The sequence below is a fragment of the Gigantopelta aegis genome, chromosome 2, assembly GCF_016097555.1.
Source record: "Gigantopelta aegis isolate Gae_Host chromosome 2, Gae_host_genome, whole genome shotgun sequence".
Classification (NCBI taxonomy): Eukaryota; Metazoa; Mollusca; class Gastropoda; order Neomphalida; family Peltospiridae; genus Gigantopelta; species Gigantopelta aegis.
Window position 1 is genome coordinate 17465784 of NC_054700.1, and position 20543 is coordinate 17486326.

General features: G+C 38.9%; 1 protein-coding gene across 1 annotated transcript in view; it reads right to left on the reverse strand.

Moving 5' to 3' along the window:
- Positions 1–374: 374 nt before the first annotated feature.
- LOC121382267 (probable ATP-dependent RNA helicase DHX34) overlaps positions 375–20543 on the reverse strand; it is a 52296-nt gene continuing 32127 nt past the window's right edge. Inside the window, exons 19-30 of the mRNA XM_041511827.1 lie at positions 14850–14924; positions 13765–13875; positions 11851–12006; positions 10692–10784; positions 9577–9723; positions 8878–9011; positions 7011–7121; positions 6157–6278; positions 4737–4904; positions 3621–3729; positions 1032–1183; positions 375–661 (exon numbers count right to left, since the gene is read on the reverse strand). Of these exons, the coding sequence (XP_041367761.1) occupies positions 510–661; positions 1032–1183; positions 3621–3729; positions 4737–4904; positions 6157–6278; positions 7011–7121; positions 8878–9011; positions 9577–9723; positions 10692–10784; positions 11851–12006; positions 13765–13875; positions 14850–14924 (1530 nt within the window). The 3' untranslated portion in view covers positions 375–509. The remainder of the gene's footprint in view (positions 662–1031; positions 1184–3620; positions 3730–4736; positions 4905–6156; positions 6279–7010; positions 7122–8877; positions 9012–9576; positions 9724–10691; positions 10785–11850; positions 12007–13764; positions 13876–14849; positions 14925–20543) is intronic.

The window sequence follows — 20543 nt, forward strand, 5'->3', positions numbered from 1 at the left end:
AAGAAGTGTTTTATTTAACGACGCACTCAACACATTTTATTTACGGTTATAAGGCGTCAGACATATGGTTAAGGACCACACAGATTTTGAGAGGAAACCCGCTGTCGCCACTACATGGGCTACTCTTCCGATTGGCAGCAAGGGATCTTTTATTTGCGCTTCCCACAGGCAGGATAGCACAAACCATGGCCTTTGTTGAACCAGTTATGGATCACTGGTCGGTGCAAGTGGTTTACACCTACCCATTGAGCCTTGCGGAGCACTCACTCAGGGTTTGGAGTCGGTATCTGGATTAAAAATCCCATGCCTCAACTGGGATCCGAACCCAGTACCTACCAGCCTGTAGACCGATAGCCTGCCACGACGCCAGTCTGATTTTTGATGCAGAAATAAAGGATCACACAGATAGCAACAACAAATAATGACTGATTTTTGATGCAGTCATTATTTGTTGTTGCTATCTGTGTGATCCTTTATTTCTTTTCATCAGTATATAATTCTGTACATGGTCATGTCTTGTGAGATTTTCGGTGTTTTAGAATCTCTGTTGATGTGAATGTGAAGTCTTTGTCACAGTCTGTACAGTGATATGGTTTTCGCAGAGGGTTTAACTGGGTGGCTCTCTCTTCTTCCAGTTCCTTCACCTCTTCTTCCTTTGTTGCTAAAATCACAAAACAGGAATTTCAGCATAAAACAGGAACATTGATTTATTAATCATCGGCTGTTGGATGTCAAAAGGTACAGTCATGGACATTGAATTTTATGTACAGACCACTCAACAGTGTTTCTGCCAGAAAGAAATATTTGGGTATGGTGCTATGAAATTGAATATTTACAATGTGCGTACTAAATGAATAGAGAGTATGGGGGCCGTCCCCCATAAAGAAAATGGGTTAAGTTAGGGTTAAGGTTAAGAAAAGCATACAGCGATGATAAAGAGTCATTAATTTTGTCAAAAGGTCAACTTAAAAAATAAATATTTGGGTATGGCATCATACCCATTTTACCCTCTGGCAGAAACCGTGACTCACCAGGTTTGTCATGGCTCTGACACTCGATTTCATGCTGCAGCCGTTCGACGATGGAGACAATGAGACTGACGTCACATTGAGGACACGTCCAGTGGCGCTGCATGTGACTGGTGTACTCCCCCCACACATCGGCCGTCGTGTCATCAACCAGACTGACAACAAAATACACGCAAAATATTTGTCAGTGGGGATGTGATATTCATTTAAGGATTGTCTGTTATTTCTTTTATGTTCATCGGTGTATGAATTTAAAAAAATCATCCGCAAACTGTGTGAATCGGCGAAGCCGTTCTCACATAAGTTTGCGGATGATTTGTCTTTTTTGTTCATACCCAGATGAACATAAAAGACATAACAGACAATACTTATAATTAAATTTGAAACATACACACTGATAATAACATTAAAAGTTCATATTTTATTTTGAATTGTTTTTTTGGTTAAAACAATAACGCTCAGTAAGACAAATTGCCAATATAAAATGACGTCATCAGGTATGACATGTTCCCTGACGATGTAATTTTTACATTCATTGAGAAATTATCAAACCCCCATTGCTACGGCTGGACCAATGGGATGACATTATATTGTAATGAATATAACAGAAATTTAATTATTTTAAAATAAAACCTGAAATTATCTCATGTAAAAAGCTGGAAACTCTATACTGGTACTATAGTTTAAGGTCAGTTATCTGCATTTCCAATAAAACAATTTACAAATTATTTAATGTAAAAAAAGAAAAAACTAAAAAAATGAAAGAAAGAAAAAAAGAAAGAAGAGAGCTGAAATTGGATAAAAAGATGAAAAATCCCCCCCCCCCCCCCCCCCCCCCCCCCGGTAAGGCTTAGGCCAAATAAAAAAAAATCTGTATGATTCTGGCTACCCGACCGACCCTAATGTTTTTCATTTTTCACCGACCCTATCCCCCCACCCCCTCACCGAACCTACTGATCTTCAAAACATTTAGAGGATGCATCATTTATTTAAAATGTTACCTTAAATTTCTCTTTGCCAAGACAAGTTTGACAGTGTTTTAGAATAAAAATAAATTTCAAAAACGAAGGTTATAGCCTACCTACCCTAATTGTTTCTCACATGTAACCAGAACCACACACGTTTTTATTTGGCCTTATCAAAGACTGCACTACCAAAACAAAAGCTATCATCAGTTCTTTTAAGAGACTGTTCTGATTGTAAAATATTTCTGACTGATGGCGAGTCTTTTTAAAGTGACAGACCCCAGTTTTTAAACACTAACACATATTTTTCATTATTAAAGTCTTTTTTGATAATTTAAATTAGAAGTACATGTACTTACATTTTATTATTTAGAATATTGATTTTTTTTCGTACACCGGAAGTGGTTCTGGTTATCCAACAATAATAATATAAAGTTTCCAATGTGTTCCCATGATCATAAGGCATGGAACCGAAAAAGGGTATGGTCTAGCATTACGTAATATTACCGGAGGGAGGAAGGGTGTCTTAGCTTGACAAATATAGTGTTACGTAATATTTGAACAGCCCCTAATGTAGAATTTGATAACAGGAACGTATTGCCTGTTGAAATGTTTTAAAATACATTCCCTGCACCGGAACAGAGTTTTGAATACATACCTATAGTCCATCCCATCTTCTTATAAAAAGGTTTTTGTAAATAATTTCGGTTTGGTTTGACGTAAGAAGAAAATTAAAAGTATTTTGGAAATAACAAAAACCTATTTTTCTTGTATGCTATTTAAAAAATAATTGGTTTAGAAATAAATAAAACTGTAATACTTATCATAGTAAGAAAATGACACCTATGGCATTATGGCTGCCATTTTGGTTTATGGACTGGTGCAGTCTTGATACGAGATAACTCTATTTGATTAAAGGCGCAGACCCTAGTTTTAACCCGTAAAAATGGAAACTAACTTTAGTTAATTTACAAACCTGTAACTCATTTGGATAAAGTTACAATAGAGTGAAAGAAGAGTCTGTGACGTTAAAATGGGAAATATCCTTAAAAATAGACTAGAACTTGAATCAATAAACCTCTTCTACTTCTCAGATACACATGCGTTTTTAAAAAATATGAAAAATGTATATTTTTGTTATTAGAAACATCAGGATGACCCGAAACACTTCGGTTCTATGGAAATGGATAATCTAAAGAATAAAATATAAGTAATGTTTGATTTCAGTAATCATAAATGGCTCTAATAGTGAAAAATATGCTGTTGTGTTTAAAAACTAGGTTCTGTCCCTTTAATTTCACTACAGAAGAAAATAATCAGTTATATCAACAAAGCAAGACTATACCAGTCCATAAACCAAAATGGCAGCCATAATACTGTAAGCATCATTTATTTACTATGGTATGTATTACAGTTTTATTTATTTCTAAACCAAATATTTTTTAAATTGCACAAAAATTGTGGGTATTTAAAAAATTTCAAAAAACACTTTTTTTCTTATGTCAAACCAAACCGAAATTATTTACAAAACACAGTTTTATAGGAGGATAAGATGGTCTATAGTTACACAATGAATAATTAAAACAAAAATTAAATAAAAAGAATCCAACTAAAGGATTAGATTTACCAGTTGTATGTGAGATAGCTGTTAACTTGAATTCCTCCTTTCACTGAATGCTCCTGTCTCCCTGAGACTGAAGGGAGGAATGACTTCTGGGTATCACAAGATGCTAATTCTTAAAAACAAGCAAATAATATAATTACAGTAACTGTTGGTAAACACATTATACAAGAAGGTGATACCCATTTAAAGGTAAAAGCTGAAAAGTGTAATATTTCAAATAATGGCATTTTCAATCAAATTTAGGATGCTAATTTAAAAAAAAAAACCCAACCACAACCCCAAAACAATATTACCGTACTGTTACAGATTATTCCAGATTGTAATACCCAACCAAAAATTAAAATTTAATATAAATGATCTTTTAAAAAGATGAAAATTCTATACCATAGTAAAACTAATGTCATTTCAGAGAGAATTCAGTCAACTTTGTGAAAATTATGCAAAAAAAGGAAAATGATTGGTGGGAATAACATGCTCAAATTGTGAAAAGTTTGTTTTCTTTAACGACACCACTACAGCACATTGATTTATGAATCATCAGGTATTGGATGTCAAACATTTCGTAATTTTGACATATAGTCTTAGAGAGGAAGTAAGAAAATGTTTTTATTTAATGAGGCACCCAAAACATTTTATTTATATGGCATCAGACATATGGTTAAAGACCACATAGATATTGAGAGAGGAAACCTGCTGTCGCCACTTCATGGGCTACTCTTTTCGATTAGCAACAAGGGATTTTTCATATGCACCATCCCACAGACAAGATAACACATACCACAGCCTTTGATACACCAGTCGTGGTGCACTGTATGAAACGAGAAATAGCCCAATGGGCCCATCTACAGGGATCAATCCCAAACTGACCAGGCATCAGGCAAGCGCTTTAACACTGGGCTATGTATCACCCTCAAGATGTGAAAGTCATGTCTTTATCATGCCATAATTGTATTATTAGTGATGGCTGACAGCACCAACCACTGTGGACACAAGACTGAGAAGGTCGAGAAAAAGTTTTTTTTACACAATTGCTTCAGCATGTTATATATCATTTAAAATGACTAAAACACTGTCATTTGTTAACTGTTACATGACTTAATGCACAAAGAAATGTCTCACCATGCCCTGGTCCAACATACATGTGTTTCATTTCTGCTGCCAAAACACGGCGGATGGAATATGTAACAGAACTATCGAGAAATTCAGACAGTTTTCTTGCCAAAACTTGCTCAAGTTTCCTAGACTTTGGATTTATGCGAGTTTTATCGTCAAATTCACGAGAGGTGTCTGAAATGAAAGAAAGCAACTTTCTCAATACATGAACATGATGCTTAAGTCCTGATGAGAGTTAAACACAACTAATATTTTGCTTAAACGATTCCTAAAAATTCCTAGAATAAACACTTGTTAACATTTTCTCTGATGAATGAATGTCACTGGATGAGTCATCGACTCTACTTCCCACGGTAGGTATGTAGTTTTTAATTTTGGCATAAAATGTGTTTTCATCTTCTTCATACAACAGGACAAGCAGAAGACACTGGATTTTACAAAACTGATCATTTAAGCCAGTTGTAACTAATGTCAGGGCTTCTACAATTTTTATAAAATCTACTACTACTAGCCATGGGAAAAATGAATTTAAAAATATACTAGCAACAATTAAAAATTAATTAGCTCTACTTTACTTTCAAGTTAATACAATTTTACTAATAGTAATAATCGAATATGTCACCTAAAGAGGGATAAAGACCTTAAAAACACTAAATTTGGGGAATGGTGGTGGGGGCAGGATATTCATATTTACAAAATGGACTTAAATACAGCATTCGACAACTTTTTGTTTTACTAGCCATCGGGCATGGCAGTAGTAGTTATTTACTGGCCCAACATTGAATATCACTAACCACGGTAGTTGGGCTACCATAATCTGAAAGCTCTGCTAATGCGTAATTTAACAGTAAGCCAAGCTACAACAGATTAAAGGGACATACCCTAGTTTTAACCCGTGAAAATTAACACTAAGTTAATTAATCTACGAACCTGTAACACATTTGGATAAAGTTACAATTGAGTAAAACATGAGTCTGTGACTTTGAAATGGTGAAATACCCTCTAAAAATAGACTAAAACTCGACTCCATAACTGTTACTTCTCAGATGCATGTGCGTTTTTAAAAACATGAGAAATGCATTTTGTGATATTAAAAACACCAGGATGACCAAAAACCACTTCGAATGTACGGAAATTGATAATCTAAACAATAAAATCTAAGTAAAGTATGATTTCAGTTTTCAAAAACGGTTATAATAGTCAGAAATATGCGATAGTGTCTAAAAACTAGGGTATGTCCCTTTAAAAAAAAAAAAATTGTACACTGTCTAATAACCTGGGCCAGTGCCTTTAACAGCAATGTAAAATTAAATAATAGTCCCCAAACCACTCATTGTAAATAGACCTCAGTGTGTTTGGAGTATCATATTTAATACTTCAGCCACTCTTAATATCAAAGTGAATTGGACAAATAATGCTGTCTGACCTTCCAATCTGACCTTGAGAAGATTCTGCCAAGTGCTGCGGAGCATAATAATACTGGAAATAACCGAGTCGGCACTCTCTTCGTCTGGAAAACTAATTTCCAACCAGCCATCACAAACTAGCCTATGAAAAAAAAAAAAAAATAATAATAATAATAAAAAAAATAATTTTAATAATTATAAACATGCAATGTTAAAACATACAAATAAAATTACAAAATTATTATTTACTTGTGTTTTTAGAAATAATGTCAATAAATAAAATAAATAAATAAATAAATACAAAGATAGATAGAGACAGACAGACAGGCTGACAGGCAAGCGGACGGACGGACAGGCGGATGGGCGGGCGGGAATTTAGGCAGGCAGACAGACAGGCAGATAGAAAGACACAAAATTTAACAAGCTTTTTAGGATTGGTTTCATGAGATTGTATACTTCAATAAACAACGAGTTAAACTACTACTGCCAAAACAGCTATATATGGTTGTATGAATCACTATGCATTTTTACATGGGTTATAACTAATATTGTGGACAGTGTAATGGAAATACATGGTGAAAAGGTTTCAGGCCAGCTCATTTTGCCTGAATATCTCTATTATTTTTTTCTCGAATTTAAGGCTTTGCTTCAGCACTAGGGGGGCAGTTGCCCACTCAATCTCGTACATTTATGCTGGGCACAAGTTATCCAGCTTACATAGCCTCTCCTTATTACAATAATAAAAGTATATTCATTTGGTGACTGAAATTATTCAGAGGGATATCAAATGTGTTTTCTGCACATTGGGAACTTGTTCTTGTAATACATGTATGCTACGTGTCAAGGTGGTGAATTATATCCTGAATGTTATTACCGAGAACAGTCTGTATTGGTGTCGATCGAGTTTGAGAACAGAGTGACAGTTTGAAGGGCAGGCACTCGCATTGTGTTTATCAGATACGGCTTGTTCGTTTCCAAGATAGAACTGAAATAGTAAAAGTCAAGTAAAAGTAAGTTAAAATGAGGCTGAATTTGAAAAAACATTTTAGGCACTTGCAGTGTGGTCACAAAATAGGGCTTATTCATTTCTAAGATTGAACTGAAATAGTAAAAGTGAATGTAAAAGTAAGTTAAAATGGATATAAATTATTAACTGTGTGTATTTGATAGGGCTTTCTGGTTTGCAAGATAGAACGGAAATATTAAAAAATCACAAAAATTTAAGTTAAAAAGAACCAGATTTTAAAAAGATTCTAAGCACTTGCCCTGAATTCATCACATAAGACTACAGCATTGAAATAATAAAAATCATGTAAACAAAATTCAAAATGAAACTGAAAATTATTTTAAAAGTCGACGACTGTTTCCACACTTTATGTGTAGATATAGTGGTGATGATGTTTGAAACCATGGGATGAAACACAACACCCCCCCCCCCCCCCCCCCCCCCCCCCCCCCCCCCCCCCCCCCAACTTCATGTTAATCTAGAAAACATTTGAGTACATTTGTCAAAATATTAATTTGAGAATTTACATGTTTAATTTTGTTTAACTTACACATTTCATTTCATTTCAACTTATTTTCGTGCTTATATCCAATTAAGGTTCAGGCACGCTGTCCTGGGCACACACCTCAGCTATCTTGGGTTGTCTGTCCAGGACAGTGGGTGACTTGTTAGTTGGTTAATGGTTCACTGTGCTCTTAAGAACTTGTTCTGGGTTGGAGCCAGTACCGGGCTGCGAACCCCGTACCTAGCAGCCTGTAGTCTGATAGCTTAACCACTGCACCACCGAGGCCCGTTTAACTTACACATATGACAAAGAGTTTGTGTTTGCTACTTAGTTCAACTTACACATACATGATGACAAGAGTTCGTGTTTGCTGCTTAGTTCAATTTGCACATATGACAAGAGTTCATGTTTGCTACTTACTTCAACTTACACATATGACAAGAGTTTGTGTTTGCTTTGTTCAACTTGCACATATGACAAGTTTGTGTTTGCTATTTAGTTCAACTTGCACATGACAAGAGTTTGTGTTTGCTACTTAGTTCAACTTACACATATGACAAGAGTTTGTGTTTGCTACTTTGTTCAACTTACACATATGACAAGAGTTTTTGTTTGTTACTTTGTTCAACTTTACACACGACAAGTTTTATTTTGCTACTTAGTTTAAATTACACATATTACAACAGTTCATGTTTGCTAGTTAAACTTGCACGTACGACAACAGTTCATTAGATATGTTTCCATTAAAAATAATTTAAATTGTTGAAAATCCTGCATTAAAATTGCTTTTTGGCTAAAAGAAAACAAATGACCCTAGAATAGTGACATAATTTATAAGCTTTGTATTGACTATTGAAAATGATCACAAATGATATTACAAAAATTGATAACGTTGTCATCCTTGTTTTTGAATAAAGTTTGGAAAGTTTAGAATAGATGTTTTGTAACACAATTTGTTCAGCTTTCATGAATGCAGAAAAAGTAGTTTTACTCATTATTGGAAATAAGAAGTTACAAAGTTAAAGTTTGTTTTGCTTAATCACACCACTAGAGCACATTGATTTATTAATCATCGGCTATCGGATATCAAACATTTGGTGATAATTCTGACATACAGTCTTAGAGAAAACCTGCTACCTATTTTTTTTAAATATAAAGATTACAGTAAAAGAAATTTAAACATATAGCTTATAATTAATAACTTTATTATAATGTGAACATTTTACTTACACATATGACAGGAGTTCGTGTTTGCTACTCAGTTTTAACTTGTGGTCTTGTGAGTCTTTGATGTCAGAAGGCTGAAGGACATCAGGATGGTTGGCAAACACACTGGTTGGGTGAAGCAGTATAAACGGCTTGTTCTGAAAAACATTCAATTTAAACAGACTTCGTCTAAATGTGTATAAAAGTGCTGTGAGGTTTTATATAATCATAAAAAGCTTGACCAGTATTATTTGTTGTAAGTCACCAACAATTACTTCTTTGTTTTTGCTATTAATATTTTTTCTTCAAAATATTGTTTTAAAAATAAATAAAAATATGACACCATATGTAGCTCAGTGGTAGAGTGCGTGCCTGACAGTTGCAGTGGGTTGTAGGATCGATTGACCTCGGTGGATTCAGGTTTTCCTCCAACACAACTAGTGCCCCGTAACTGGTACAACAAAGGCTATGGTATGTACTGGCCTGTCTGTGGGAGTGTCAGGAATAACAGTAGGTTTCTTCTCTTTTTTTCAATTGACCACATGTTGAAATAACAATGTTACACATCAAATATCTGTAGTTTTAAAACAAAATGCTGAGGTGTTGTTAAACAAATATTATTTTCCTTTACTTGTCTTTGCTGAGACAATTTTCGGAATTGCAAAGCCTGTATTTGTAAAATTGAGAATTACGAAAAACCAAAAAGCATACGACACTGTGTACCTTTGTATGGAAAGCTTGTTCTGAATCAGGTTTGTACGAATTGCAGTCATCTGCAATAGCAACTTGTGGATAAAGGCCACTGCACAAAATTACTTTCAGAAGGTTGATGTCTCGACGGGTAAATCGACGACTTTTATTGGCCGTTTCCTGGAAAAAACCCATTACAAATAAATCAGGCATAAAAATAAGGCAGTTTGGGGTTATCAAGCAAGTGATCCTTTAAGTTTGGCTTTAGATGATGAAAAGAGGACATTTCAAGTTTTTTGTCAAATATTATTTACATCTCATCGAGTTTGCAATCGTATCTCACGAGTCACACTTGCACAATGAGTGTGATATGATTGCAAACTTCACTCGATTAGATATAAATCATATTTGACAAAAACATGAAATTTTCTATTTATTATATAATGTTTGGCAATTTACCTTTATTTTCAAAATGCCAGCAGCGGAATAGTTCTGGCTTTATACAGTGAAGATTGCACTTTCTACAGTGACGATAACACCTTTTAGAGTGAAATAGTGAAATTTTGAGTGACTGATAGCACTTTTATTTCACTGATATTTTAAGATATTTCACTAAATGATATATAGTAATTTGTTTTATTTAAGTAAGCAATCAATCCCCTGAATCCATCACGCAAAAGTTTTAAACATTTAATAAATTACTTGCTCTATACAAATGAATTCTCCCAAAAACTGATATCAAGATAGAAGAAAAAGTTGAAAATTACGTAGTTGTGTTAGAATGGATAAAAGAAAGAAAACTGGATCTTAAAAGTGAATGGAAATTAATCATTTGGATAACACCTCCCAACTACTCCCCCACCCCACCTATTCATCAGGAAAATATATAATAATTTCATGAAGGTACCATTTAGCTTTAGACAAATGCCCGACTAAGTAAAACCAAGAGATCTTTTTATGACAAATATTTCAACTTGAAACTGAAATTAATGTTTTGGGTGCTTTCTATTGTCAAAATGATTCATGCTTTGACAGAGAAACAGTACCGCTGTTTAAATTGACATTCCTTTAATACAAAACAAAAATACGAATATATTATTAAGTAGTATAATGTAAAGTTGAACAGTTTAGTTTACATTATAAGTTACCTGTAACTGGTCGAGATCATGTGACAACCTGAACTCAAGATCTTTGACATCATCACCTTTGTCATCTTCTTCCTCATCACTGATTGTAAAATCCTGAGAGAGAAAACCAAACACATGTATAAATACAAATATATAGACAACAGGGCTAGAAATTAAGGATTTGTTACTTACAAATTTAAAAAAAAAAAAAATTCCATAGGAAAAATGCTCACTGACAGCAATTTTAAAACCAGTAACTTTCACAATAAATATATAAAAAATAATAATCCAATCAACTGATGGTAAAATATTTTTATCCAGCAGCAAAAAACAGCCATGAGTAAAGCCCGAACCTATGGCAAGTCATGTTGCGAAAAAGGGCTTTGGCTTTGGCAATTACTGTTGGTGCTGTCATTAAATTCAAGACCTGAGATTAAAAAAAGCCCTATATATATTGTATTACAAGACAAGCACAACAGAACCTTCAGGGGTGACAAAATATAGGGAAATGCCCAGAAACAATGGAAGTGAAGATAACCCAAACTAAAAACCATGCCCAGTGAAAAGCTGCTGACTTATAAATATTCAATGCCTTATTGTCATCCTCATTTTTGTAGTAGCTCACAATTAATTTTATTACATACCTATTAAATTTTACTATAGTGATAAAGACATTTTAAATGGGGAATTCCCTTTTTCTTTTTACTGCAGTTATCGCCTTTTATTTACTGACGTCATATATCATTTACAAATGACGTCACATTGTATTTGAAACATTACACAAAGCCGCTGCAGAGTATGATTCTTACGTTAAGTAAATCCATGAAAGGATTTTTGATCATAGATTTAACAAAGTTGTTATGACGTTAAATTAAAAACCATTTTAGTAAAACAGAAAAGAAGGTATGTAATAAATACAGAACTTCAGATACGTTGTTTTCAATTCCTCTTTATTGCACTCATTTATTTTGCAAAAGAACATACCACTCGAACGCTACGTGGTCTCGTGGTGTATATTCTTGCACAAAATAAACATGTGCAATAAATAGGAATTGAAAACAACGTATGTGAAGTTCTGTATATTTATACAACACAAGAAAGGTATATTTTATGCCCTGAACAAAATATAATTGCTTGCTTAAACAGTAACACCTCAGCAATGAGACAAATGATCACTTACGTCTTCTACAAACTTTAGAACCTTTCTCTTTTTTGATTCTTTCTGCTGCTCTCTCTTCAGGACCGCAAGCCGCTTGCGCTCACCGTGTCTCTGCCGACGCTCCTCGCTGGTGTAGAAACGCTCCTTCTCGTCCACCTTGTCCAGGAGACGGTGATCCTGTCAATGCAATTATAACACATTAAAACGATCCTGTCATTAGGGTGTATACTACCAAATCAAATCCCACAGACGACAATATGTGTGGCTAAAACTCCTACTACTTGCAGCGTATCAATCGACATAAATGCCACGGATATAAATACTACCACCCCTCACCCTTAAAGTAAATCAGAAAAAATTGGGGGTCAAGCTGCTAATTTCTGAGATAACAGGTAGCGTCTATGACTACTCTATTTCCGCACAAAATTCAAGTACCTTTTTTACAGGTACCCCATACATGTTTTAAGCACAAGGCTACTTGACACAGTGGTACTAGATGAAATAAATTTTTTTTTTTTTTTTTTTACCCAGATGAAACTTTTTTTTTTTTTACACCCAACACATTCACATTTATGAATCACAGGACTTGTGGTGTTCACTTCTCTATCAAAAGTTGGGTACACCTCAAACTTTGACCCAGCCGGAAGTTATTTGGTTTTGTAATACCACTAAGGAGACCAGGACCCATGCTTATAAAACTTTTAGTCTAGGCTCGAGACTCTATTCTGAGACACTAATGTCATGACAACACCATACAAACTGTATGCGTGTGACGACATTTTGGATTGAGTTTTATAAGCACAGGCCTTGATTCTAATACTGTAAACCAGGAAATGGATAGCTCAGGCCTATAGGAACGATATTCAAAGTGGACATTGGCATAGCCAGTGGTGAGGCCAGTCCTTCTCCCCCTATCACATCTCTTTATTTTCCTATCACGTTATATATTTTTCTGTTGCCCCATAACATGACTCATAGACAATGTTGTTGGTACACCCCAAAGTGGGTGGGCACAACCCGCATACATTTTGGTCTCCAGGCACAGGTACCCCAAGCCCTCTCCATTCCCATGGTTTCATAGCTTCGATAGTTTTGAATGTCAAAACAAATGTAAACATATTTCGTCAGTGTTGGACAATGTTTTAAAAAGTCACTAGCTGTCACAAGAGGCTTTGGCTAGCGTCCTATGTATTATAGTAATACAGATGATAATCTGCACTAACACAGACAATACATTCACTAGCCAGGGCCAAGGGATAGTGGATTTGTCGAACCCTAATTTATTTAATCAGTGTGTGAAAAACTAATATTATAAGACTCCATCATATGTGGTCATGTGGGATAGAAAAAGTACACCCGAGGTTGTGCAAATTTTGACCTGGGACGAGGCTTGCCGAGGCCCATGGTCTAAAATTTTCACCACCGAGGTGTACTTTTTCTATCCCACATGACTGCGTATGGTGGAGTCTTTTTCTCTCATTCATTCAGTAAATAAACCATTATTTTACACGAACAGACAAACATGGCTGAACAAGTAACGTTTTTATTTGACTATTTTGTCATACATAAACTACACTATCGTATTTGCCGTGTTTGTTTCAGGTGTTAAATAAAATTTAACACTACAAATTAACAAGATAGCTTTTAAAAGGAAGGTTTTAATAACAGAATATGAATTTAAAACTGTGTCTAATGACCTCGCGTCACCACCTCACATTAATATGACGTCATATATTACCAACGACGTCATGTTAAACGCAAGCGCGTGATATCCCATGTAAGATAAAAATTTCTTACATGGCTTTCTTTCATGGGATAGCTCTGTTCCATATACCTGAGGATGAGAGAAAAATGTACTGAAAACAACTCAACACTTCTTGTTTGTAATATGATCTTTTTCATTAAGTTTTGCATTTGTCATATCAAGCCGTTTACCTCAAGTAGATCTTTGAACTGCCTCTTTAACTTGGTCATCTCGTAAAATCTCTGTTCCTCCATGCCGCGCCTTTTGCACCACTTTCTTGTGCCTCGCCCTTCAGCCTTCACCTACAACAAAAGTAGGAAGGAATGTTTTATTTAACGATGCACTCAACACATTTTCATTGTGGTTATATGACATTGGACATATGGTTCAGCAAGAACAAAACAAAACCCAAAATTTGTTTTATTTAACACCACTAGAGCACACTGATTTGTTAATCATCGGCTATTGGATGTCAAACATTTGGTAATTTTGATATATAGTCTTAGAAAGGAAACCCGCTAAATTGTTCTATTAGTAGACAGGGATCTTTTATATGCACCATCCCACAGACAGGATAATGCATACTACATCCTTTGATATACCAGTGGTTGTGCACTGGCTGGAACGAGGCAGCTAGAACAAAACCAGTGACAAATTAGCAAACAGAAACAAGAAAGCAGATCTTGAAATACAAAGTGATCAAACCAATCAATCAATCACCTGCCAATCACCTGAATTACATTTTTGGTGAACCTTTTTTTTTTATCTCCTTGTTATGAATGGGAAGTCATTTGCACAAGCTAATCCAACCCTAATTGATGGATATATTGGAATTTTTTTTTTTAAGAGTTGTCTCCTGGTGGACAAAAAGGGTACTTTAAAACTAAAAATGCTTATTGGGCACTTTTTCCTTTACTGTGGAAAAGATAACTATTCCCTTGCTTCCCCATTAGTTATGGCCCTGAATATGCAGTCACTGTGGTAGTTTTTATTTATAGTCAGTTCTTAACTGAATCACCGGCCTCGTGGTTAAGCCATCAGACTACAAGCTGGTAGTTACAGGGTTGGCAGCCCGGTACCGGCTCCAACCCAGAGCGAGATCTTAAAGGCTCAGTGGGTAGGTATAAGGCCACTACACCCTCTTCTCTCTCACTAACCACTAACAACTAATCCACTGTCCTGGACAGACAGCCCAGATAGCCGAGGTGTGTGCCAAGGACAGCGTGCTTGAACCTTAACTGGATATAAGCATGAAAATAAGTTGAAATGAAATTACCTGAATCCATTCATCGAAAGCATTGAGCAGTGTAAACGGATCTCCATGGTCAGATTCTAAAGACTTTCTGGCAGCCTGAAACAGAAACAGAAGAAACGGTCCAAACAACCCTTCTAGGAAAACACCACTATTGCAGTCAGTCAGTGGCATGTAGGTGGTGTCGTGGTTAAGCCAGTGGACATAAGGCTGGTAGGTACAGGGTTCCCAGCCCGGTATCGGCTCCCACCCAGAGCGAGTTTTAACGACTCAATGGGTAGGATTAAGGCCATTACACTCTCTCCTCTGTAACTAACAACTAACTCACTGTCCTGGACAGACAGCCCAGATAGCTGAGGTGTGTGCCCAGGACAGCGTGCTTGAACCTTAATTGGATATAAGCACGAAAATAAGTTGAAATGAAATGAAGGTGAGGAATTTAGTTCCATGAAAAGAGTTGCCTTTTTCTTTTCTTTATTTTAGTTTGATCAAATCAGAACTAAAAGAAAGAAAGAAATGTTTTATTTAATGACGCACTCAACACATTTTATTTACGGTTACATGGTGTCAGACATATGGTTAAGGACTACACACAGATATTGAGAGAGGAAACCCGCTGTCGCCACTTCATGGGCTACTCTTATCAATTAGCAGCAAGGGATCTTTTATATGCACCATCCCACAGACAGGGTAGTACATACCACAGCCTTTGATATACCAGTCGTGAAATCAGAACTGAGATGACTTTTAGGTAGTGCAATGTTGAAAGGGGTACCAGCTCTGAGCAGTTAACATACTAAATGGTTGACTTTCAGGTAGTGCAATGTTGAAAGGGGTACCAGCTCTGAGCAGTTAACATACTAAATGGCCGACTTTTAGGTAGCGCAATGTTGAAAGGGGTACCAGCTCTGAGCAGTTAACATACTAAATGGTTGACTTTCAGGTAGTGCAATGTTGAAAGGGGTACCAGCTCTGAGCAGTTAACATACTAAATGGTTGACTTTTAGGTAGTGCAATGTTGAAAGGGGTACCAGCTCTGAGCAGTTAACACACTAAATGGTTGACTTTCATGTAGCACAATGTTGAAAGGGGTACCAGCTTGGAGCAGTTAACATACAAATGGTCTGACAAAATATTATCTGAAAATACATGTGTTTGTATACTGGCGACAAACGTTTCTGTGCACCAAATAAAAGGGTATCAAATCAAACTGCAATGTTTGTAAATAGTTGAAATCTGACAAAAATAATATCAACATCACTGGATAAATTGGAGAAAACTTGGAGTGTTTTCTCTTTTATAGATACATTACCTGTCCTCAAACAAGGGCACCTCCCCCCCACACAAGTGGTCTGGTCCGAACATCCCAACAGCCAATGGGATGGCCTAAATTCTTCTGTTGCATACTGCTCTCTAGTTCCGGTCACATGACTGTAACTTCCTTCTTTTTCCCTAAGCGCATCGCACGGAGAACAGGAAGCGGGGAGGCCCGGGCGGGATGAAATCTTGAGGACAGGTAATGTATCTATAAAAGAGAAAACACTCCAAGTTTTCTCCATTTCTATAGACATTACCTGTCCTCAAACAAGGGCAGCATTCAACAGATGGTGGTGGGTGCCGAGATCCGTAGATGCTTGTGATAACTCCCCAAACCGGAAAGAGGCTGACTAGTGGAAGAATGAGGCCAACCCTGGTAAGCCCTCCTCCTAGGGATGCCGGTCACAGACCAATGCAGGTGATGTTAGTAACAACAACCAGAATGGTGCCATCCGTCAGCAGTGGCATGTACGGCTCCCAGAACAAAGGACCAGGAGGCGGCTGCCACATCTCATGCTGGTTCTGACAGGGTGGGAAGTCGTAGCCACCAGGGATGCAGGTGTTAGGTAACCCTCACGTATTGAAGTGTTATTTTTGTAATAACAAGCGACAACCTAATGAGGTGCATCCGTCAGAACATTGAACAAAACAAGACCCCCGAGTGTTTTCATTCTAGTACACCAAAGAACTGTTAGTTCAATAACGACAACAAATAACCACATGCAGTGCAGGGTAAAGGTTATCGAGACAAAAGTTCCGGCACCAGTACGTGAACTGTGCAAAAGAACAAAAGTCTAAGCAATCCTCATCTGTCGATTCGATGGACATCTCGGTAGGCAGCCCAGAATCAGACAGACATCAACGGCGACGAGGACGGCTTGTATTCAACATAGTCTGTGCAGCAACAACCGGACCCAGATGATGGAACCCCTCAACGTCTTCTGTGGAGACATCCCTCAGATAATAGTTGGCGAAGATGGAGTCCGTAGCCCAGAAACAACCAGTGATAATGTGCTGAATGGATGTGTTGCAGTGCAGGGACATCGTGGCAGCCAAGGCACGGAGTTCATGCGGATTAGAAGCAGACGGAGCAGGTAAACCCTCCTTCTGATAGGCGATCAGGATAGAAGACCGGATCCAGGTAGCCACCGTGTTTTTGGTAATATCCCTCAACCGACTGGTTACAGGAGAGGAAAAGTCTTTTGCGATGTTGTCGAAAAGATCTGGTCCTCTCGATGTACTGGTGCAGAGCTCTAACAGGGCACAACGCCAATTCCTCAACGTCCGCTGGACCAACGATAGAGGAGAGGGCCTGCACAACATACGAACGAGGCGCTTGGTCTGGTAATTGATTCTTTGCAACAAAGTTCATGAGTAACCCCAAGTTGACTGCACGCCGATCTCGGTGAAAACGTACCATGTCTACATCAAGACACGGGCAGCCGTGGCGAAACCGAGTAAAAACACCGTCTTCCGTGTCAAGTCTTGCAGGGAAGAGGATTCGATCGGCTCATAAGGTGTGGTCGATAACGCTCATAACACCAGATTCAGGTCCCATCTTGGTGGCCGAAACCGGTGTACTTGATCTTCAAGGTGAAACCCTTTGATCATCTTATGGATCTCAGGAATACCCGATAACTTCGTTCCAGTAGTGACATCACGAACAGTAGCGATGACCGAAACATACCCAGCGATGGTAGACCCCTTCAATCGTAAAGTGGTCCGCAGATACAGCAAAAAATCAGCAAGATGAGGTATCTGAATCGTCTGAGGTTTGAGTTTTTGCCGGACACACCATCGGTGAAAACAAAGCCATCTGACGTTGTAAGCCGCAGTAGTAGATGATCTGTGCGCTTTCAAAATGGCCGCCGTAGACTGTGAAGAAAAACCTTTCTTCCTCAAACTCTTGGAGATAAAGTCCACGCGTGCAGTTGGAACAACTGCGGATGTGGATGGTATAGTCTTGACGTGGGATGCAGCAACAGATGATCCCAGTCTGGCAGCGATAAAGGATGTGGATCGGCAAGACGTATTAGATCTGGATACCACATCCTGGATGGCCACATCGGAGCAATGAGTAACAGGCGACAATGGTACAGCTGAAACCTCTGAAGCACCCTTGAAGGAGGATTGGTGGAGGAAAAGCGTATGCGTCCATCTGTTCCCAGCTGATGGCCAATGCGTCGAGATCCAGAGCTTCGGGATCCGGCACCGGAGACATGTAAACCCTGAGCTGATGGTTGAATCGTGTGGCGAAAAGATCGATGTTTGGTGTCCAAAGTCTGTCGCACACCCATCGAAACGCTTCGGGATGAAGCATCCATTCCGTCGGCTGTGGAGACAACGGCCGAGACAGTGTGTCGACTAGTACATTGGAAACCCCTGGAATATGGCGAGCCCGAAGTTGCAACGGAATCTCGTCAACCAGCTTGTAGAGACGATAAGTCAACTGCAGCAGACTGCTGGAGAGGGTTCCGCCCCGACGGTTGATATAAGCCACTGCGGTGGTACTGTCTGTGGCTACCATGAAAGAGGCGCCTGACAGCATCTTTCGCCAATGAAGGATGACGTAACTGCCAACATCTCCAACAGGCTGATGTGTAGATCGGCTTCATCTGGAAACCACAGCAACCAACAGGGACTGGACTGCAAGGCAACTGGTAACCGGATCAGCAAATCTGCGTTATTGTACTGAATGCATGGATTCAGAAACAAACTGGATACCGCGACCTCTAAGTATAAAATGTTGCGCCGACGTCAAAATTACTCTTGCAATGATACTTCATGAAACAGTAATAGAGTGATTCAGGAATCAAGACATCGGAAACAGCGACCCCGTGATACAGGCAAGAGCCAAGACAGCGTAGCAACTCGCTACGCTACATGCCCGATATACCTGGAAGTGAAGCAACGCAAAACAGCAACCGGCTAAAATCCACGGTCGTCACACCACCCGGTGCGAAACAGCAGCAGAGACCATCTAGACAGCATCGGTCACGAACTCTGGCGGTAACAACAGTGAACGTCAGTGAGTTGATAAGCCGCAATGAACCATAGGAAAACGGTGACGGTAAAACCCCCGTACCACGTGATGGCAACTGGATAACTTCCGGAACCAGCAGAAGTAGCGACTGTTTTGCATCGCCACCGGATATAGAGAACGATCTGCCGAATGTCGCTGAACCTTCCTCGAACAAGAGAATATCGGTGCACAGGATCTCAACACAAGTGACCGGACCAGTAGACTGTCTTCGTCACCAACCCGGAACGCTTGTAACGTCGAACCCCTTCACGGCAAAGAGCCGTATGTAGACCACAGGTCTGCCAAGATTACCGGCTTGTGCTGAAAGTCGAGAATGGATCGCTTCAGGCAAGTCTGTTGACGATAGTGTGGAATTGTAGTGCACATCGACGTCACGGAAGATATAAGGTAAACCAACATCAAAGTCGACGGCTAGAACAAGGCATATCCTCTGGCATCCTGCACATGAGGAGTTATGGTCGCCATGTACAACATGTACGCTGAACTGAAGCCATCGACAGGACGTGCCAATCTGTAAGTTCTAGGAAGACGTCTAGTCCCGCCGGAAACAGCGTCATCCAAGGTCGGCGCCACACCGTTGAAGGATAGGTTGAAGACGGGATACGTTCGTTGTGACGAATGGGGAACGGCACAAACGAAGTCTACTCAAGTAAACCGACATCGGATCAGTCCTCAAACGGAAACCTTCTAGAATGGTGCCAGTGGACTGTGCAGTGACGAAAGCATATACACCGCAGCGAGACAATCAGTCACAGCCATGTGGGTCACTGCGTCCGGATCTTCTATAATGGAAGGTGCCGACGCATCATCTGGAAAATCGGTCAGTAACCTGGCACAGGCACTTCGATCCAATGTACTGGCTGCAATCGGAAACACGGACCGTGGACGGTCCCGTCAGGAGCCGGTGTAAACCCTGAACGCCGAATCAGCTGCCGACTGGTGTGGACGGTACGATGTACACGGACCGGCAGGAACCGGTGGAACCCTGGACGCTGCACCACTTCGATCGATCACGGGACGACGGTACCGAACGGTGAGCCGATGACGCAATTTTCCAGTTCGTTACAGGGCTCCGTCTGCTTGCTGGAACAACGATCCGCACGGGCCGGTTACTGGTAGCCGTGTAAACCGACGAGAGCCTGTGGCAGCCAACGGTCGAATGCTGACATCTGCCGGTGGAACCTCCGTGGCGATCATCGAAACCGGACCCTTCTTGGCTGAAACCGGTGGATGGGCCAGCGGCGGTAGCATATCAGATATGACAGCCAGACAATCCCTCAGTGACAGGTGGTCCGCCACATCCAGATCTTCCAGCACTGCAAGAACCGATACATCATCAGAAAGTCACGTAGCACCCG